At 41.6% G+C, this 21,835-nt stretch overlaps 1 protein-coding gene across 1 annotated transcript in view; it reads left to right on the top strand.

Annotated features, from left to right (window-relative positions):
• Positions 1-21,835, top strand: part of TRPC4 (transient receptor potential cation channel subfamily C member 4) — a 210,162-nt gene that overhangs the window by 179,587 nt on the left and 8,740 nt on the right. The window contains exons 6-8 of the mRNA XM_084617453.1: positions 6,831-7,144; positions 9,188-9,383; positions 11,545-11,739. Of these exons, the coding sequence (XP_084473579.1) occupies positions 6,831-7,144; positions 9,188-9,383; positions 11,545-11,739 (705 nt within the window). The remainder of the gene's footprint in view (positions 1-6,830; positions 7,145-9,187; positions 9,384-11,544; positions 11,740-21,835) is intronic.

Genomic DNA, 21,835 nt, shown 5'->3' with positions numbered 1-21,835 from the left:
TAGAAGTGGAGTGCAGAAACTCTAAATTCTTACAATATGAGCAACCCAAGAAATCAAATCTCATGCTTCATCAGAGGTTGGTCAGTTTAAGATGATGACCTGTTAGGAACCCTCCACAGAGAGCCTGATCCAAAGCCCACTGAAGTCAGGCCCATGCACTGTGGAATTACAGAATCAAAGCTCTGCATTACCCAGATGGCAGGATAAATTTGTGTTTTTACCTTCTTTGAATTACTGAATATAAGCCATTGCTGTAATCAAGATAAAATACTTGATGTATCTATGATCTTCTCTTGTACGGGAAATCTCATGTTCCTGTAGTCACTTCATATTACTCAATGTCTCATGACTCTATATCGACATACTATCAAACAGCCATCTCATATCCTAATTCTTTTTATGACCCTATAGTGTGCAAATGAACTAAAGTGAGTTAATATACTAAATATACACATACTGTTTTTGAGAAAACTATTGAATGAGCAATTTACAGAAGGCCAGTGGAGGTAGGAAGTTTTGACTGGGTTGGTTTGGTCTCTTTGTAGTAAGGATATTTTTTGGCCTTGTTATTAAGCAAGTCCATTTTCAGTCCTATCATGGTCTGTCTTTATCTAAGATGCAGTTTATATTCAGTTTCAATATAAAATTACTGCAGACACAAATTATAAAATTACAGTGCACACAAAGAAATATGTTAACTCTTAGATTTGCTGAGGGCCTAGAGAACTCTTACATTTGATATACAGTGAAATGCCTAATTGCACTCCATGAACATTTGCAGATTTCAGTCATAATGATTAGGAAGAAGAATGATACAGCAATACAAATTGGAATTTGCAGTTTAAATAACAGATTATAATCAGAATATTTTGAGGCACCTTGTAACACCTGAGAAATAAAGAAGGAATGTCCAAAGACATAATTTATGGAGAAAACAGCCACTTGTGGTTCATAAAAAACTAACAAAAATGAAATAAATATTAGCATCTTTAGAGCAGCCCATTTGCTAATATTTCTTTCACTAGTTTTTTTTTAATGGGCTGTTTTCTCCATAAATGATCTGTTTTCCCTTTTCTCTTTCACTTCTTAGGAGTTACTGAGCTCCTGAGTAAATGTGCTTATTATAACCTGTCTCTCAAACTATAGGTATCAATTTCTTCTAGTATCTTTTTCATTCCATGGCCTGAAAATGCAGTTATTCTCTTCTGCTCTTATTAATATTCCTTCTGCCTTTGACCTGGTCAGTGAATCTCATTCCTCCTCCTTTTTCTCCTCTTGATATCTGTGATTCTGTGCTCTCTTGGTTCTTCTCTTTCCTTGACAAATAGTATGTCAGCAGTTTCATCCATAGTTCTTCATCTTTCCTTGCTTCCCAATGTAACCCTTCTGCCAGGCGAAGCCAGCAGCAACCTGGGCCGGATTTCTTTCCATTGATACAAAACAGAACCATCTCAAGCCCCCACCCAGTAACTTGGGGAAATTACACACACACCTGGGGACTTCTGAGAGGCAATACTTCCCCACTTGCAAGCACAGAGTCTGAGTGTAGAAAAGAAACTTTTAATAAAAGGAGGGAAGTAACTCAGCATTAATTTGGGGAAACACCGCAAACAGGCTTCATAAACCATGAGCAAAAGACCCACCCAGAAGTAAGTTGGGCAGTGTCCTTTTCCCCTCAGGTTCTTAAATCCAGCAACCCAAAAGTCCCTTTAGCGTGCCCATCCCTTCTCTGCTCCCAACTCATAGTTGCTATCTTTGGTCAGTGCAGACCCAGAGTTCAGAGGTGCATCTGCAGAGTTCACCTGCCACCCTGGATGGAGGTAAGGAGGCACCTTACTCACTCTGCTTCTTAGGCACTCGTCTGCCAACCTTCTCTGCCAGCACCCCTGCTGGCTGCTCGCTGCGCCTCTCCGCCTCACCAGCCACTCATTTGCCAGCCGACTGTCAGTCATCTTCTGCAGCCACCTGCCTCTCTCCTGTGACCTCTGCACATCAGTCTCTTAGTGATTTTCAGCTCTTTGCAGGCTGGGCAGAAACACTGTCCCATCTCAAGTGATTTCAGCTCTGACTGAGCATTTAAAATAACCAAAGAGGCTCCCAAGGAAGCCTATTTAGCTCTTTCTTTGAACACTGGGGAGGAACAGGTCAAAGCAGTCTGGGGACTCCTAGGGAGAGGCCACACACCCGCTGGGTGGGACATCTGTCCCCATCCCTCTTACTTTCACAGGGCTCTGGCATTCGAGCCCCAGGCTTAACGAGGTCCTTTCAGCAGAAGGTGACCCCCCCTCATTTGGGGCAGGGTAAGCACAGTCCTGCTTCCTTGTATTCCTACAATAATTACAACATTTTGGTAACAGCATTTAATTCCCCCTGCATTCAGTACTAAAGTGATTTGTAACCCAACACCAGCCAAAGTTGATTACTTTGAGCAAAACATCGCTCTATTTGCTGGATGTCTAAGCAGACCAGGAGCAAACTGTATTTACATTAAACACACCCAAAGTCTCTCCTCCTCCCAGCTAGCTGTCAGGGAAGAATTCATTCCCTGCTTACACCTAACTTGTTGGCATCATTAGTTTCTGTTCTCAATCCCTTCTATACATCTTCCTCTTGACATCATCTGCTCCCCAGTTTCAACTACTACATTTATGTGGATCATTCCCAAACCTACATCTCCACTCTTCACCTCCTTCATTATGTTTTAATCTTGTAACTCCAAGTGTCCTTCTGACATCTTCAGCCTCTCAAATCATATCTCTCCAAAATAATATTTACCATTCTTCCTTCTCTATCACTTCACATTTCTGACCATATAACAGATTCACAATCTCCTAGTCATTTTCAATTCTCTTCTTCCTAGTTCTCCTTTTAAAAATCAACAAAATCCATCCTTTCACATAATCTCCACTACTAAAATATTTGTCCATATATCGGTCATATTTTCCTTCAGTTCTCTTCTCTGCTCACCCTTGTTCTCAACTCTCCACCATCCAATCTATCCAAACCTTTGTAGTTAAAGTAATCTTCCTCTCCTACTTCCCTGGCCCCATTATACCCCTTGTGAATCCTTTCAATGACTTCAGGTCTGTTAGCATATCCAAGTTCCTAGCCATCCCCTTCAAGTCACTACAACCTCCTCTCCCTAATGACATCTTTGTTTTTATTTGTTCACTACTTTTCTTCTCTCTAAATTCCTTCCAAGCCTCTCTTCTCACTTCTCAGTCTTCTCCGCTACATGCCTTCATTTATGATATCCCCTGCACTTGGCAGGTTTCCTGTTCTCTCCCTCTTTCTCCACCAACAAATGCTCAATCAGATCATGTCATCTCTTCAGTACATGGACAGTTTCTTATTATATCTTTATAAAAGTGCCATGTAAGTTTACGGTGATGTCTAAATTATGCTATATTATAATAATATTCAGAAAAGTCACTGTGAAAGGGACAAGGAGCAGTTGCTCCTTTATTCTGTCAGTAACTTCCATATTAAATTTTCTCAGTTTGCAAGTCATTTTTTTTTTGGGCTGCTAGCACTGCAAACTCAGCCATGACGCTGCAGCACAAGGTGTGCTCTTTCTGCCACTTACGTCATCACCAGTAATAAGGATTCTACAATCAGAATTGAACTGATGATTTGGTTAACGATGCATGAGGCAGAATAACATCTGTCCGGTTCTTGCACAGCTGTATTGGCTCCACCATGCTAGCAGTAATAAAAGCTTGATTTTACGAGGAAGGTCACTAGAGTAAGGAACACGGTTTTGTGACTAGGGCACTGGCTGGGGACTCCAACAGGGCTGGCTCCCCTTCAGAGCTCAGTCATAGACTTTCTGTGTGACTCTGGTTAAGTCACTTTTTCTCTCCTGTGTGTCAGTAAAAGGCGGATAATAGCACTTCCCTACCTCCAGGAGATGAATCCACTAATGATTGTTGGGTGCTCAAGTGCTGTGGTATTGAGGGCCATATAAGCACCAAGATAGATATGACTTGACACAAAGGGAGCAAATGTAGCTTGTGTCTGTTGGACTTAGACTTTAGTAGTAGTAGTAATAATAATAATACCTATTTCTTATATTGCACTTTTCATCAATTAATCTCAAAGCACTCTATGAGCTTTAAAGTATTTATCCTTACAACATCCCTTTAGGGAAGTATTATTATCCCTGTAAGCACTTCAGTAGGGATTATGGGCTAGCTTCACATTGCCATGCCTTTTACACATGTAGGGAAGTATTATTATCCCTGTAAGCACTTCAGTAGGGATTATGGGCTAGCTTCACATTGCCATGCCTTTTACACATGTAGAAAATCACTGGGATTCACAAAGCCTACGTCTGACAGCTAGTTTCTTTATACAATGACTAGGGAGAGAGAGGTGCCTCAGAGTGGGATTCACAAAAGCCAGCACACTAGGCATCTTCTCTCCTAATCTAGCCAATGGGATATGCGGAAGAGAGGGATGTGTCCTAAACTCGCCCCCCCCCCCCCAGAAGTTTGGCACCTAAGTTAGGCTGAAGGGAGGCATCTCCCTCTGCTTGGGATTCTCCATGGCGAACCCTCTCTTGGTAGTGGGCACCCATGTGGTTTTTGCAAGAAGTCAGAGGGAGAGAAGAAGAAGACCTCCCTCTTAACTTTTAGCCCAGTGATTAGGGTACACACCTTGGCTGTGGGAGGCTCCTGATTCAAGTCTCCACTCCCATAGAGAAGGGAGGGGAAGGGATTTGACCTGGTTCTGCCACCTTTAAGGTGTGTGTCCTCACTACTGGGCTGATGTGATGCTCTCGCCTGTTGAAGCTATTCCACTGCGGCTACATCATTAATGTTTTAGGACAAATGTTTTATTTAAAATCCATTGCCATGAGAAAGTTACATTAACTGTGTTGTGGGGGATTTTTGTCCTGCTAGTGCATTCACAAATTAAGAACAATTCTTTGTTTGAGACAAAAAAAACCTTTATTTAACTAGCAAATTGAAATAACTAGCAAGAGTCTCATTCAGTGTGAGCCTATATGCCATTTTCACATGAGGATCAATGTGGAGTGGTCATCACATACAAATTCACTGCATTCTCCACATTGCTTGTGGCTCTTCTGGCCACCTTACCGTGGCAAATATGGCAGTGTAGCCAAGGGACAAAATAATAGAGCAACACATCTGGAATACATTTGTACCTCACATACATTTTTGATACAGAAAAATGTTTTTTATGCTAAAATAAAAAAAATTCACATGTGCCTAGGTGAAAATGTCCTAAAACCACATATTTGGAGGGCCACCAGTTCTTTAGTTATCACAACATATATGCTTATGGGATACAACTTTACCCCATGAATATAGAGTTAAAAAAAGTCATTGGACAATGGGATACTGGATCTCCCACCTCTCCCAAGTGAGTGCCCTCAGCACGAGGCTACAGAATTATTCTCATGCTTGCTTGTTCTTTCTCTCACTGTGACCCAATGACTCTTTCATCATTTATCCACATGGAACAGTTTCAACAGGAGAGACTGAGGGAACCTCACCTCAGGCTCTCCCATAGCTCAGTGATTAGGGCATATAGCTGAGAGATAGCAGACTCCAGTTCACCTCCCTTCTCCCTCTCAATCGGAGTGGGAACTTGAGTTGGTCAGGTCCCACACCCCAGGTGTGTAGACTGAGGTACAAGTTCTGAGGGAGGTCCTCTTTCCCCCACTGGGTGTTCTATGCGATCTCGCCTACCGGATCAGACCCCCATAGGCAAACTCTGAGCATGCTTACCAGATCAGGCCCCACAGTTCCAATGCCTTTCTTCCTCTGGTTCATGCATTGCTTTGGGGCTAAAAAGTCCAGATACCTGGCCTGAGGTAGCAGTGTGTATGCGCAGAGGCAGAAACATAAGTGCCTATGGAGATTTTACTGAGAAAATGTAGATATCAAGTGAATTTAGATGCCTACAGTGTTTTGGGAGCAGCTGAACAGAGGTTTTGTGAATCCCACTGGGCCTTATTCTGGGATCTAGGTTCCTAAAGTGGTAGTTAGCTGCATAAGTCCTTTTGTGAATTTAGTCCTGTGTCTTCAGAAATGTTCTGTACAGCACAGAGCATATTAAGGATACTCAATAGATAACTGATAAAAATTACAGAATAGTATTTAGAAAGGTTTTATTTTAAAATGCATTTCAACTTCATGGAACCTGTTGCTAGGCTTGGAATGTTAAAGGTTCCTGATTACAAGGATCAGACTGACTGAAAATGAGGTAAGTAAACAATTAGGCATGGCTCAAAGGGAGAACAAATAGATATTGTCATTGTTTTAATACTGGAGATTAAATGACATTGTTATTCTTTATCTACTGTATAGCAACTTTTCAGTGATTATCAGGCCTTGATCTATCAAATGCTTATATATTGAGTCCTTATTCATTTGAGTCATTTCATTGACTTTGCAGGATCCAGCACCCACTTTCTACATTTTGAGAAAGCCAGACCTTCATAAATTTGCTAAATACAATTACAGTGTGTACTACTTTTCTACAGTCTGTCACAGACAGTTACAAAAAGACCAGACATGTAATCCTTTCACTGCATCAAAATCATAACAAAATACAAAAAGACTAGTATAAATTATCCTTCAGATGAAGTTCTGGATAAGGACAAACACACAAGCCATATTTGTTCTAATATTAAGATTATAAACTCCTTTGAAGAGACAAACCAGACACAGTACATTCCAAAAAGGGCTAATTTTTGTTGTATTGGTGCCTGATTAAAATGGCTCAACAAAAAAACTGAACAACTTTGGTTTCTGTATGAAAACAAAAGTATAACTTTCTCTTTTCTGTTTTTTTTCCAGTATAGTGGGTTTCTCTCACGACAAAGCTGGGATATGTGGCACCCCACATTGGTGGCTGAGGCATTGTTTGCTATTGCGAACATCTTTAGTTCCCTGCGCTTGATCTCATTATTTACTGCAAATTCTCACCTGGGACCTCTGCAAATATCTCTAGGAAGAATGTTACTGGACATTTTAAAGTTTCTATTCATATACTGTCTTGTGCTGCTAGCTTTTGCAAATGGGTTGAACCAGCTGTACTTCTATTATGAAACAAATGAACCCAACAGCTGCAAAGGAATACGGTGTGAAAAGCAGAATAATGCATTTTCAACGTAAGTGGCATATCTACTTTTCATTTCATACGTGCAATATTTTACTGCTTAGACTGGCTCAGACTGTAAGCTGTTTGGGGCAGAGATGTCTTTTGTTCAGCATTTGTACAGCATCTAGCACAGTGGCGTCCTGGTCCATGACTGTCTCTAGATCATACAATACAAATTATTAATAATAATTAATTAATTAATAACTACAGCACTTTATGATAATGTATGGGCTATGCTAGAAAGACGTCCACAGAATTAACTTAAAAGGTTATCAGCTAAAATGAGATAATAGTGTAATTTTGGCAATAAAATACTGATCTGGCTCCAAAAAACCGTAAATTTAACCTGATAAGAGTTTGCTTCTACAGGCAAATGTTGCTGTGGTTTTCTTCTATTTCTGTTTGTTAAGATTAAAGTGGCATCTTCTGAACAACTCCAGTTTTCAAAAATGTCAGGATTGTGTGTGGATAAATTGGATGGACAAGGTTCCATGGAAGCAGGACAAGGGAAAAAATCAGCCCAGGCTGCCAGGAAGCCTGAGCGCAAGGCCCCCTTCAATTGAATTTTTTGTAAATGTTCAATCTCTACATTCTCACTTTTGTCTTACAGGCTAAATAGTAATGAATTTCAGTTATTTATTTTCCTTCACTTTGAAAGTCAGTGATTTTAGTTTAGCTATATCAAGTGACAAGTTTAGTGCTCAATCTGTATTAAATGCATTTTAATTCTCTCCTTGAACTTTCATCTTCCACACTGAATCAAATTTCTGATACAAACAGCTGTTACCACCTGAGTTCTGTAAATCATATTTAGCTACTCACCTACATTTAAATTGTGCCAAGAGCACTTCCCCACCAGGGTGACGTTGAGGGAGGCAGTGATAACTAGGCTGTCTCCCCTGGGGATCTGAAGAGGGGTGCTGGCAGTGGTTATGGACATAGAAGGGGTTGTCTAGTCAGGCTATGGTGGCTCCTGCTTCTTCAGTGCATGAGAAATTGCCAGCAGGGGAGTTTAGTGGTGCATTCTGTCTATGCCTTTACAAGAACTGCAGAAAGACATGCTGCACTCCTTAGAGGTACCCAGGTCCCAATTCTCCACTTACTTGCACCAGATTTACACATCTGTAACTCCAGAGTCCAGTACAGTTACTCCTGACTTGCACTGGTATAAAAGAGAGGAGAATCAGGCCCTAGGACTTGCATAGACATAGTGTAAAGCCTTGCTCCACACTGCCCAGGAGCATAGGGCTGATCAGGGCTCAAAATAATAATTTGTAGTGTATTAGCACAACTTTGTGTTACAAAGAAGTGATATTATTTCAAACTGTTTAGCTCCTACAGATCTGTTTCAAAGATGGCACCTTGTTATTTGACATTCTAGCTGCTGTGCTAGCCGTATCTCTAAGGGGATGTTTTATAATTTAACTGTAGATGCACAATGTCATTTTGTGATTGTCTGCTTTATCTTTGAATTTCTGAGCTCTTTACTAAACAAAATGTATGCATGGGAATGCCCCTAGAATTATACAGCTCCGTTTATCTAGAAGACTCTCAAAGCACACTATCAGTTGAATATACAAACTGTTTACTGATACAAACAAATCATTTTAATCCACTGCTGCTTCTTCTTTCATGTGGCACACCCACTGCTGAAATTCAGTCACCAAATTAATTTAGAGGTCCAGTTCTGGCCCACTGATGTTAAGGCAACACTCCCATTGACCCCAATGGGATCAACTTTAGGCATGTGAGCCAAAAAATTTCAAGTGTAGGTATCTATATTTAAATAACTGGCCTGATTTTCAGAGGTGCTGAGCACTGAATTGAATAGAATCAGCCATTTACTGAAGGGCCTATTTATGTATTTAGATGCCTGGCTTTAAGGACTCAAGTTTGGAGAGTTTACCAAAATTTCCCTGGGAAATTACATACTTCTGTGTATATTGGGGAAAATCCTGTCCTCTGCTATCACAAAGGGCTTTGGCTGTGCATGTGGGGAAAGATTTGGGTATATATGTATATTTGCTGCTGTTATTATCTATTTATTTTTCAGGTTATTTGAAACACTACAGTCATTATTCTGGTCTATATTTGGTCTCATCAATCTGTATGTGACCAATGTAAAAGCACGACATGAGTTTACTGAGTTTGTTGGGGCCACCATGTTTGGAACCTATAATGTCATCTCGCTGGTTGTTCTACTCAACATGTTAATAGCCATGATGAATAACTCTTACCAGCTCATTGCTGTAAGTTATTTCTCCTTATTAAATCACTTGTAATGAGTGCTTTTTCCAGCATTAAATCCCATTTAAATATAGAATATGGGGACACATTCTCTGATGTCTTCTAGTTCCTTTGCACTGCCCTTCAGGCACAAACAGACTAGAAAACTGCTGGATTTGGCCAGATGAGAATTCTCCCAGAATTCTGAATGGTGCAAAGCTGCTCCTGATACAGCAGTTGTGTTGTGGGAGGGGCAGGGTGTATCAGGGTTGCTATCGATTGGCATAGGTTAGTGCAGACTGTTCTAGCCAGGGTCTGCCCTGAGAATCAGGAATCTGCAACAGGCTAGTTGCATATTTTCTATTTAACACTCAAGATTGATTAAGTTTTAAAAGGCTATTTTCCAAACTTCAAGCCAAATCAATGGTTAGTACTATATACAGTGATTCTTACAGAGCATAAAGATAAAATTAATGGGAACTGGTTGTCCAAATTCCTTAGGCAACTTTGAAAATTTCAGCCATTGGGACAAACATAAATGTAGATGTAGGAATGATCCTTCATTCCTTGCTCAAGCAAAGCACCCATTCACTTTAAAGAGAGATTTGCTTAAGTAGGTATAGCAGGATCTGGTGCGTCTTCAGACCAGCACATCTAGAGGGTTTAAAATATTTACTTCCCCACCTTCAGTGCTCTAAGACTCTCTGCAAATGCTAATCCCTTGCAGGAGAGAGTGCAGTAACAGAAACTGGTGTAGTTTCACGAAGTGACGACTTTACACATTGCACAGGCTTTCCTACTAACAGTGAATGCAAAGATGTAGTGGTATCTGATTTGATGACATATAGGCAAGCTGCAGTAGAGGCCTTGGACTTTTCTTGCATTGTTCCTGTTTTTTCATTTAATGAAAACTGTCTCTTTATACTAATCAGAACTTTGGGGGTTTTTTTTATATATCTTAACACTCATTAAATAGATTGATCCTTGGCAGATGCAGTCATGACTAGAACTGTGTGAAGAATATAAATGCCACTTCGGAAAGGATTTCAGAATTTGGTTTTGATCTGATTAGGAATGAAATCAGAAATTTTTGAAATTCTCTGTGAAAGAAAATTTTGAAAGAATCATTTTGTTTCAATTTTGACTCTTTAAAAATTGCCTATTATAATCCATGCTCTAAACAGGAACCTGAACCTTGGCCTCACCTATGCTAGGTGAGTTCCCCTGATCACTAGGTTAATGGGTATTTGAAGGAAAGCAATTTCTTTTCTTTTCTCCCCCTTAAAAAATATGTATAGGGAACTGTTTTATTCTGATGCAGAATGGGGAAAATATAATCTCAAAAATGTTCCTGGGAAAAGCAAATTGTTATCTGCCCACATCTACCTATATGTTAACAAACCCACAGCTCTATATAGCACTGTCCTGAAAACAGGAGAGCAATTAGTGTTGCCAATTCTCACTATTTGATTGCAACTCTCACTATAGTTGGTGTTTATTTAAATACCCAGCTCCTGGAGGCATATGATTAGGTGAGAATCTCAACTTTCATTTAAATATATATATATGTTTCCATCCCTTATGGTTGCAAGGAAAAGCTCAAAGCACCATCTGAGAGTATCCAAAAGACTTAAAAACCAGAAAACAAATTAAAAGAATCCAATATTATTTTTAAATGCATGATTTTTGGGAGACCTCACTCATGATGTTTGAATTTTTGAGGTTGGCAATTAACAGAGCCCCCACAAAATGGGACCCACTTTGACCACATTTCCCAGGTCCCACAGCCTTGTTCAAGCTAGTACATCACAAAGTAAGTGAATTGCTCCATGTAGAATGCATGCTGTTATGATGATATGGTACTGTAGCAAAAGACTGCTAGACAGTTAGTATTTTTTCTATTTGTAATTTTCCTCTGCTGTCTTAGAGGTATTTAATTATTTTAAATAACTGTAGAAATGCAAGAAAGATTAAATGTGACATAATATCCAGACTATTTCTTACTGGGTAAAACAAGTCAATTGCAGCATTAAAATTTCTATCACAAAGAGACAGCTGTGTTTTTTTCAAGCCATTTAATTAGCACGTCAGGATATGTTTAGCTTTATATTATAGGACCCCTGTAAGTTTTTTTTCACCTTGTTAATTTAGCAGTTTGTTAGTTATTATATTTCTTGTATACAGGATCATGCAGACATCGAATGGAAGTTTGCTCGAACAAAGCTTTGGATGAGTTACTTTGAAGAAGGAGGGACTCTGCCCACTCCCTTCAATGTTTTACCAAGCCCCAAGTCTCTCTGGTATCTGATCAAATGGACATGGAGACATCTGTGCAAGAAGAAGATTAGAAGGAAACCTGAAAGTTTTGGAACCATAGGGGTAAGGAATAAACCATCCTGGTTCTTACTTGGTCTCTTCCCATCCCTTTCTAAATAGATGGTTTTTAGCCTTGCAGAGCTGGAAAGTCATGTAGGCCTGGGCCACACTTCGCAGTTAAGTTGACATAAGCTGCCTTATGTGGCTACATTTAAATTTGTCTCCCACCGATGTAAGTGCCCCATTAGAGTGTGACAGATTTTGGTTACCAGTCTGCGTGGGCCCACAGTTGATCAGGCTGGGGCCACAGGATCTTTCTGGGGAGGAGATGACGAGGCACATCAAGTGTCTAAATTTTAAAGCTTTATTAATAAAATAACAACAGAGAATGTTGGAAACACTCCCACGTCACTCGGGGGAAGAAAGAAAGCGTTAATGCCTCAAGCCCTAACCCACTTTCATGCTCACACACGCCTCCCAGACTGGCCAAGTCTGGGTGTAATATCAGAAGAAGAGGGTTGGGGGAAGGTGGATGGGAGTGCTGTCCTGGGCCCAGGCCGTCCAAGGATCTGCTGTGCTCTCCGAATTGCTCCAGCTCTCAAGAGGGTTTTAAGCCCTGGTCTCCTTTGGGGGTGTTCCATTCCGCGACCTCTGTTCCTGGTGCTCTTTGTGTCAGTCCAAACTGGCTTGCTGTGGCCTTCTTGGTTTCCCAAAACATCACGGCTCCGGAGACTTTGTTTTCCCTTCTATTGGCCTTCGCTGTCGTTGTCTCATTTGCATTCACTGTTCTTGCTGTTATCGTTGCAGCTTTGCTCCACTTAGTTTTTCTCTTCTTATGGCTGGTCGGGGGTGGGGGGTTGGACTCTTCCCCCTTCTGTCTTGGCAGGTAGTAGCTGGCTTTGGGCTGAAGTCAGCTTCTTATCTTCGGACTGAGCTTGCTAGCTGCAGTGTTGAGTTAACCCGTTCTCTGCTCTCTTCTTTCTCTCCCCCCTCTGAGCCTCTCGTACCTGCAAAGGAAACTTCCACTCCCCACTCACACACCTCTGACCCTCCCCAAAATGCCTTGTGATGCTTGCGACAGCATTAGCAATATACAGTGCTGATCTGCCTTCCCAGGGGACTCCCTAAGGGGAGGGGTCCATTGGATTGTTACAAGAGCAACACAGTAACCCCATCTCCCTGAGCAGCATTGAGCCATGGTCGATGTGTTGCAGTCAGGGTAGCATGAGTGTAGACAACTGCGTTACTGTATTGTCCCCAGCAGTCCTCCAGCAGCTGCCTCACAATGCCAGGCACTGATGGCTCTTGTCACAGTTCTGAACTCCACTGCTCAGAGATCACAGAGGCAGGAAGCTCCTTCCCTCCCCCACCCCCACATTTTAAAACCCTGGAAATTTGTGAAGTGCCTTTTCCTGATTGCCCAGCTAGCCATTCCCCACTGTTGTGTGTAACTGCCCTACTGACCATGCCGGCTACACTTTCCAACCTGGGTCTCCGGGGCCTGTGGGGAGAAAAGGCTGGGTAGGCACAATGACAGACTTGCTGTGGAACCGTGGACCTCGGTGAGCAGGTTGCCCGTTGATTCAGGAGAAGGGCGACGACAGGGATCAGCAGCGGTGCTGCATGAGAGCGAAGGAACTGTCCTAGGGAGGCCAACAGTTGATCTGGTGCTGAGCCACAGATCTGCCACTTTTTTACAAAGTGCTGCATGCCATAATTGGTGGAAACCCCACCACCACACTGCAGATAACTCTGGATCCCTTCGAGGAGCCTGAGTCACAGGCCCCTGCTGTGAACAGCGAGGAGGAAGAGGAGGAAGATGGGGGACATCAGATCGGGGGTTCAGCTATGCCGTGAGCCAGAAGCTGCTTGAGACTCCACCACAGTCCAGTCAGGCCCAGCAGTCGAGCACGGGCGAGCCTGAGGCAGGGGAAGGAACCTCAGGTAAGTGTGTAAATGTATTTCCCATTACAGTGATGTACTGATGCAGTTCCCAACTTAACAGGACACAGCTATCAGCTTTTCATTAATGTACTCGCACTAGAAAAGATAGCGGCACAACACAGAGAGGTATGGTTGTTATCTGCTTTACATTCCCGTCTAGAGTTAGGCTGGGGGGGTTCGGGTGGGGGACAGTCTCAGGAATTTGCTTATGTACACAGGGATAGCTCCTGAATGCACTTGAGAAATCTAGATGAAATTTTCATGGAGGCACGCAGCAATCCTCTCTCAAAGCTTTCTAGGGATGGCAGTCTTATTTCTTTCTCTGCGGTAGGACACTTTCCCACACCAGTCAGCGTTATCTTCTGCAGGCACCTTTGCAGTAAACAGACTAGTGGATATGGGCTCGAGCTGCTTCGGGACACCAGCAGTACCTGCATTTTCTGTCCCTTTATTACCCTCATGAGTGAGATATCAGCAAAAATCACCGCCACCTTGGAAATGGGTGCCAATATTCAGTGTCATTGCCCTATACTCATAGTTTCATATAACTGAGCAATTCCCTTTTCCTTTCCCTCACCCCATGCTCACCATGGCTGGTGCTGAGAGTGGTGCGGTGCACAAGCACTCCGAAGCAGAAGTGTCAATAAGTACATCTTGTTTAAAACTTTAGGGGAGCAAGGGAAGGGAGTTCTGAATCTTAACTTACACTTTCCGTTGTGACTATATTGACAGCGGTACCTCTGTGTGTGTGTTTTGTCTGCAGCTGCTGCCATTGTGGCCTTGAGGGGGGTTCCCCTTCCATATCTGTGGAACGCCTGAGCTAGATAAGGAGGAGAAAGAAGAGGACTCCGGATGACATGTTCAATGAGCTCCTGCAAGCCAGGGCTGCATCAGACCATGAGCAGAGGGCCTGGAGGGTGAATATTGCAAACTATATGGAGAAGGAAAGAGCAGACGGGAGAAAGGAGTCCCAGCAGGAAGAGGAGAGGAAGATGCACCAGGACATAACGCAGCTTCTCTGGCAGCAAACACACATACTGCAGACTCTTGTGGACCTTCGTTTTCAACAGTCACATTCCTGCCTTCCTTTGCAGACCATGGAGAACCCCAGTATAGCACCTTTCTTTACCGCCATCACCCTTGCACGTGGCATCAGGTGTCTGCATCCCTACCCCTACCACTCCACACAGGGGAACAGTAAGGCCAGCCACCACTTCACATACACAAACCTGTCAGAGCAGTGGTGGGAAACCTGCAGCTGCAGGTTGCCCACCACTGTGTCAGAGCCATTGTTGCTGTATGTGTAGCTAAAATGGACATGAATGTTCCTTTCCCTTCTTAAGCTCTGTTCCATAAAATTTAAGAAGTTTTTAATGCATTTGCTCTTAACTTGCAAAGAATTTTTTTTGTAGTATTTTTGTTACTCAAGAAAATTCTATTGTTTGGAAAATTATCCATCTTTATTAGTTCCCAAAATGTGGTGCAAAATGTCTAGCGGTACTGAAAACACCCTCTTACTTGTTATTATATGGTGTGACACAGCTCATAGGATCAGTGAAAAAAACACAGTATAATGATCATAAATGTATAGCAAGCACCACAAAATGAATAGGTGCATTGACAGTGTTATATTCATTCATGTAAACCAAGCACCATACAATACCTAACAGGCCCCAAAATAGCAGGTCCAGGTAGAGCACAGTACACCACAATGCATTAAGGTGGCTCACTGTTAAAGTACTCTTTCATAGCCTCCCTGAGCCATATAATTCTGTGTTGAGCTCTTCTGATAGGCCTTGTGTCTGTCTGCTCAAACTCAGTAGACACTGCTCTTCCTCCACCCTCCACCCTGGTGTCCACTTTTCCCTGTTTGCTTCACAGATATTATGCAAGACACAGCAGACAGATATAATGGTTGGGATGCTTTTTCTCACTGAGATCTTGTAAGTAAACAACACCAGCATCCCTTCAATCTACCATCAGCACACTCATCACTTATTCTGTACCTGCTGAGTCAGTAGCTGAATCTATCTTTGGTGCTGTTGAGGTTGCCAGTCTATGGCTTCATGGCTCAGGAAAGCAAGAGGTAGGCTGGATCCCCCAGAATCACTACTGACATTTCAACATCACCAATGGTAATCCACCAGTTGGAAAAGAAAGTCCCTGCTTGTAGCTTTGTGAGCAGTCCTGTGTACTTAAAGATGCAAGCATTGTGCACCTTCCGTGACAAGCAAAGATTGATATCGGTGAAGTGTTCCCGGTGATCCACCAATGCTCGCATAACCATGGAAAAGTAGCCCTTTTTGTTGATGAACTGTGTGCATATTGCCAACAGTCACAGTCCTTCATGGCAAGAGAAGATTAATGGCCATGCACATGTATATGACAACGGCCCCACTGTGGATTTTTGAATGCCAAAGTGATTTCCCCACAGACTGGTAGCAATCCAATGTTGCAGACTTGCACAGTGTGATTTCCACTCGCTTCTCCGCTGTCAATGCAGCTCTCATTCTGGTGTCCATGTGCTGGAAGACTGGGGCGAGCTTGGCACACTGATCCAGGAAAGCGGCCTTATGAATCCAAAAGTTCTGCAGCCACTGCTCATCATTCCAACCCTGCATTATGATGCGATCCCACCAGTCCGTGCTCATTTCTCAGGCCCAGAAGATCTCCACCATCTGCAGCTGCCCAGGGCGCACCACCAACAACCTTGAATTGGATCTTGCTATGTCCCACAGCAAACTGTCCTTCAATAAATCATCATGTTCCCCCCAGGTTTGGTTCTTCTTGCTGCTCTGCAAATACAGCAGGACTGTGCATCCTGTGCTTGCAACGCTCAAAACACTAGCGCAGAGCTGTGCAGGCTTCTGTCGGAGATGGCAGACAGTGAGGAGGGCTGCGCAGATTTGTGGAATTTTTAAGAAAGGTGCAAAAATGGCATTATGAGATGTACAATGTTGCATGCTGGGAAGTTGACCCCTTACTCCCAGTCATCACTGCGTGACTTGTTTCTTCCCCACCATGCATTGCCAAAACTTCCCAAAAGACAGTGTGCTGGATGGGGGCGAGTTATACACTGGGATACTTATCTGTGCACAGTACTGTCTCCATGTGTCGGCACTGCCCATATTCACCAGCACTCCTGGTGAGTACGAGCAGTGTCGACACATGGAGACAAGTATGCATACCCACAAGCCATATACTAACTGCGACGGTTTTATGTCATTGTAACTTGCGTCAGCACAAGTTTGTAGCATAGCCATGCCCTTAAGATATGTCTACACTGCAATCATAGCTGTGACGACAGCACATATAGACATCCCTGAGCTAGATTTGATCTAGTTTAGCTTGAATAACAATAGCAGTGAAGCTGAGGCATCTTAAGTTGACTAGCTGCCCAAGAACATACCCAGGATCCCAGGCCAGCTGCCATTCGTGCTGCTGTGGCTTTACGGCTATCATTATTCCAGCGACCTAGAGCAAAGCTAGCTTGGATATGTCTTCACAGGCAGCAATCACACTTCTTCTTGCAGCGTAGATGTCCCCTTGGGTTTGAAATGGCGGGGAAGAACATGACAATATCTTTGTGGTGTGCCATACTGACAGTGAGTGGCATTCATGGCATGCTGTTGAAGTAGAGAGACACGTGTATCACACATTTATGCACTATCACCTTGAAAACATGACAGCGTGGTGTCAAATATTGCACCTTTGCCAAAGACCTGCCTGTGGGGTCCAAAAGAGATACCTGTGGCTCCACAGCCATAGTTTAAGTATCACTGACATACCATAGACAAATAACATATATCCACAATATGGTACAGCATATAATGAATATGTGATAATGTGCTATTAAGTATTGTAGGGATCTGGAAGCATTGCTCATGAAGAGCCATTCCTATTATAGAGGAAACCTCTTGGAGGATAAGAGCACTTACACGATGCAGGCAGAAGTATTTTCTAATTTTCCTGTATGTGTCATGCTAGATCAAACATGCCCCTATTATCATCATCATTCAGCACAGACTCCTGATGCATGGAGCATAAGGAATTGGGAACCTTTAGAGGAAGGAAGTAGAAGGAAAAGGGAGGAGTCCCCACAAGAGAGGCAAATACTGGTTGATCCAGTTATCAGGACACTAGCCTTGGATTTGGGAGACATGGATTCAACTTCCAGCTCAGACACAGATTTCCTGTGTGACTGTGAGCAAGTCACTACATATCTCTATGCTGTCATTCCCTATCTGTAAAATGGGGACAATAGTACTTCCCTATCTCACAGGAATGTTGCCAGGATAAATACTATGAAGATTGCGGAGTGCTAGACACAATGGGAAGGGGGGGCATATAAATAACTATAAAGGAAATATACTAGGGATACAATCCTAGCTTTATTAAATTCAGTGGCAAAACTCCCACACACTTTAATGAAGGCAGAAGTTTACTCAGGAGCAGGGATTGGGGAAATTACATGGAGGATCTGATGTATTCTCCTATCTGGGCCATTTTTTTATTCATATATACTCCTCTCCCCTTACCTGTTTTCTCTTTCCAACCCCCATCAAATGAATGATGGTCTAGACTTGCCCCACTCATTGTCCTGTCATATCCAGTCATTCACTTTAATCAGTGAGAGGTTTTTCTCCTGGGTGGAAGTATAGAGAACCAAGTATGCAGAGATGACTCACATGTGATGGATATGCAGAATGACAGGTGAAACTAGTTCAGATTTCCTGAAAAGATGCTGAATTCATGTGTTCCAGACCGTGGCCTTGTAGGACAGCATTTGCATCATGAAAGGCTGGTGTGATTGGTTTAGCTGCCACTACTGTAGCTAGGAAAGAAAGAACAGAGAAGGAAAAGAGAGAGCCACAGAAAGGGAGAAAATAGATGTCAGCAAAAAAAAAAAAATACAAGGGGGTATGAGGATGACACTGAAACAGATTCTGAAAAATAGACTGCAAGAATCAGAGAAGTGAAAAAAGATGGAGACATTAAAACTCACATAGAAAAGTCAGGGATAGAGAAAGATTGATTCAGAAAGAAAGAAAAGCAAAACAAAACCCATGAGCTGAATTCAGAAAGAACGATGGAAAACTACAATGAACCCCAAAGTCCAGTAACAGAAGATAAAGAAACAAGTGCAGATAAGAGCCAGACAGAAAAAAAAGAGTGGGATTATATTTAAAAGAGAAATATGACTCACGGTGGCAATGTGTTTGTGTATTTGAAGGTGGGGTACATAACATTCATTTATTAAACATTTTGAGCCAGATTATTAGATGGTCTAAACAACTGTGTTAAATTTAGGGGGACTATTCCAATTCACACCAGCAGAGGATCTGGGGATCTACTATGTCTTTTAAAGAGATTAGTGATTAATATCAGTTCAGAATTAATTTAACTTGAATCCTTTTATAGATATTAATCACTTGGAGAGCAGTTTTAAAAATACTGTTAGTGGTAAAGTAAGTCAGGTAATATCATGATGGCACCCAACCTGCCCATATTATGACTGTGTTTCAGTGTTTAAAAACAGGCAGTGAAATAAGTTGCAAATAGGTTTTGTTGCAAATAGAATTGATCAAAAATGCCATTGTTTTTTATAGGAAAATTTGAAAAAAAAAAAAAAAACCACCCCCTTTTTTTTTTCCAAAATCCACTGTGATTTTTTAAAATGTATTTATTTTTGTTTTTTGATGAAAACTCAATATCTTTGATTCTTTGTTTTGTTTCTCCCTCATCTGTCCTCTTTCTCTTCCCCTCTCCCCCCGCCCCAAACCTTGGTTTCTGGTAAATTATATGATACAAAGGGAGGAAAAAGGGGGGGGGGGGGCGGGGAATACTGAAAAGTGATTTTTTTTGTCTTCCGGTTTTTCATGGGAAAAAACACAAACATTTTGAAAGAAACAACATTTTCCAGAAAACTTTTTGTGTAAAAAAAAAAAAAAAAAAGCTTTAGTCTGCCAACAAATTTTTGAGGGGAATTTTCCAACCAGTTCTCATTGTCAGAGCCTCCCTTTTTGTTTGTTTGGAACATGACTAGTGAGAAGAAACATAGTTTAGTCTGGAAGTTTTTCTCTGCTTGTGACTCTAAGGCCTGATCCAAAGTCCAGTGAAGTTTTTCTACTGACTTCATTAGGCTTTGGATCAGGCCTAGAGCGGACACACATGCTTTCTTGGGGGTACTTCCTTTTGAGCTCTATACATACCAGCCTGTTGAACAGCCTGCCTTCCAAAAAGGGTGAATTCCCCCTTGGTGCAGTGGGCTTGGCTGGTGCAGGGTACACTATGTGAGTCTTTCATACACCTCCCTTTGCCAGTTATTAATTTTCATTTGTCCTGAATGAAAATTCTCTGCAACTACCAGAGTCCACTGTGCAGTGGACAGCCTATCCTCTGGGTTGATCAAATATCACACTCAGCTAGTTTATGAAATCTTTCTCCTATCACATTGCTTTTCTTTGGAAAAGCGGGCTCTTCAGTAGGTGGATCATTTGAACAGCTGATTTCACTAAATCTAAACATTTTACAGGAATATACTGATTTCATCAAAATTTTTGATGGGAAATTAACAAAATGTTATCTTATTGACTTATGTTTACAATATCATAGATTAATTGAAATGATGAAGTCTAAACATTTCTACAAGGGTACTTCGAGATTTCCAACATGCAATATTTTGGATCTTTCATTTTGTGGTAAATTTTGACCTTTCATTCTGATTTGGGATGAAAGAAGATTTCAGAATGTTGAACTATTCCACAGAATGGAAATTCCATTTTCCAACCCAACCACCTCTACTGCTCAGCTGTTCTGAGGTCATCTACTCCAAGCACAGATGCTGCTTGCTCACAGACAGTGTAAAAAAAACAGTGATGTTCAATTGTAATTTACCAGCACTTAGGTTCTAATACTAAATGCTGATTCAGAAAGGTCTTGTACCTTCAAAAATTATTGCACACTTATATTTATTTTATGTATTTGTTTTTATTTTTGCTAATGTCATTTTGACATAGCCCAGTATATGCAGTACTGTCTTTAACTATTATCACAAAATGGTTCAAAGTTAGTACTTCATTGCACATCTCTAAGATGGGGCAGTCAATAGGCAGACTGCAAGATGCTTTTGAACAGACCACGAAAGCTTTTATTTACTTATTATTATCATTACTGTTATTGTGGTATAAAAATGTTTCTCTGTAGTCTGGACCTTGACTGTACCTTGACTAAGAAATTTGGACCTTGACAAAAAATAATTGACTACCCCTGTTCAAAGATAACTAGTATGCTGCTGTTTTAAGCAATATAGAGTAGCTGCATTGATGTACTTTTATTAGCTATGGATTTGTAGTGCAGTTTTATTGACCTTTTTTAGGCCTACATTTTCCAGACTAATTGTCAAGGTTCCTTCCCCACTCTGAGCACTAGGGTACAGATGTGGGGACCTGCATGAAAACCTCCTAAGATTACTTTTACCAGCTTAGGTTAAAACTTCCCCAAGATACAAACTATTTTACCCTTTGCCCTTGGACTTCCACTGCCACCACCAAACATTTACCTGGGTTTATTTTTATTAGGAAAGCATTGTTTGGAAACGTCTTTCCCCTCAAAATCCTCCCAACCCTTGCACCCCACTTCCTGGGGAAGGTTTGATAAAAATCCTCACCAATTTGCATAGGTGACCACAGACCCAAACCCTTGGATCTTAAGAACAATGAAAAAAAGCATTCAATTCTTGAAAAGAAGAATTTTAATAGAAGTAACAATAAAAAGAAGCACCTCTGTAAAATCAGGATGATAAATACCTTACAGGGTAATCAGATTCAAAACATAGAGAATCCCTCTAAGCAAAACCTTAAGTTACAAAAAGACACACAGACAGGAATATCCATTCTATTCAGCACAACTTAATTTCTCAGCCATTTAAAGAAATCATAATCTAACGCATATCTAGCTAGATTACTTACTAAGTTCTAAGACTCCATTCCTGTTCTGTCCCTGGCAAAAGCATCACACAGACCCTTTGTTTTTCTCCCTCCTTCCAGCTTTTGAAAGTATCTTGTCTCCTCATTGGTCATTTTGGTCAGGTGCCAGTGAGGTTATCCTAGCTTCTTAACCCTTTACACGTGAAAGGATTTTTCCTCTGGCCAGAAGGGATTTTAAAGGTGTTTACCCTTCCCTTTATATTTATGACACTAATCAATGTCTTTTG

This window comes from Lepidochelys olivacea (genome assembly GCF_965140295.1).
Source record: "Lepidochelys olivacea isolate rLepOli2 genome assembly, chromosome: 1".
In the NCBI taxonomy this organism is placed as follows: Eukaryota; Metazoa; Chordata; order Testudines; family Cheloniidae; genus Lepidochelys; species Lepidochelys olivacea.
The sequence above is the reverse complement of the archived record's forward strand: the minus strand, read 5'-3'. Positions and strand labels throughout refer to the sequence as shown.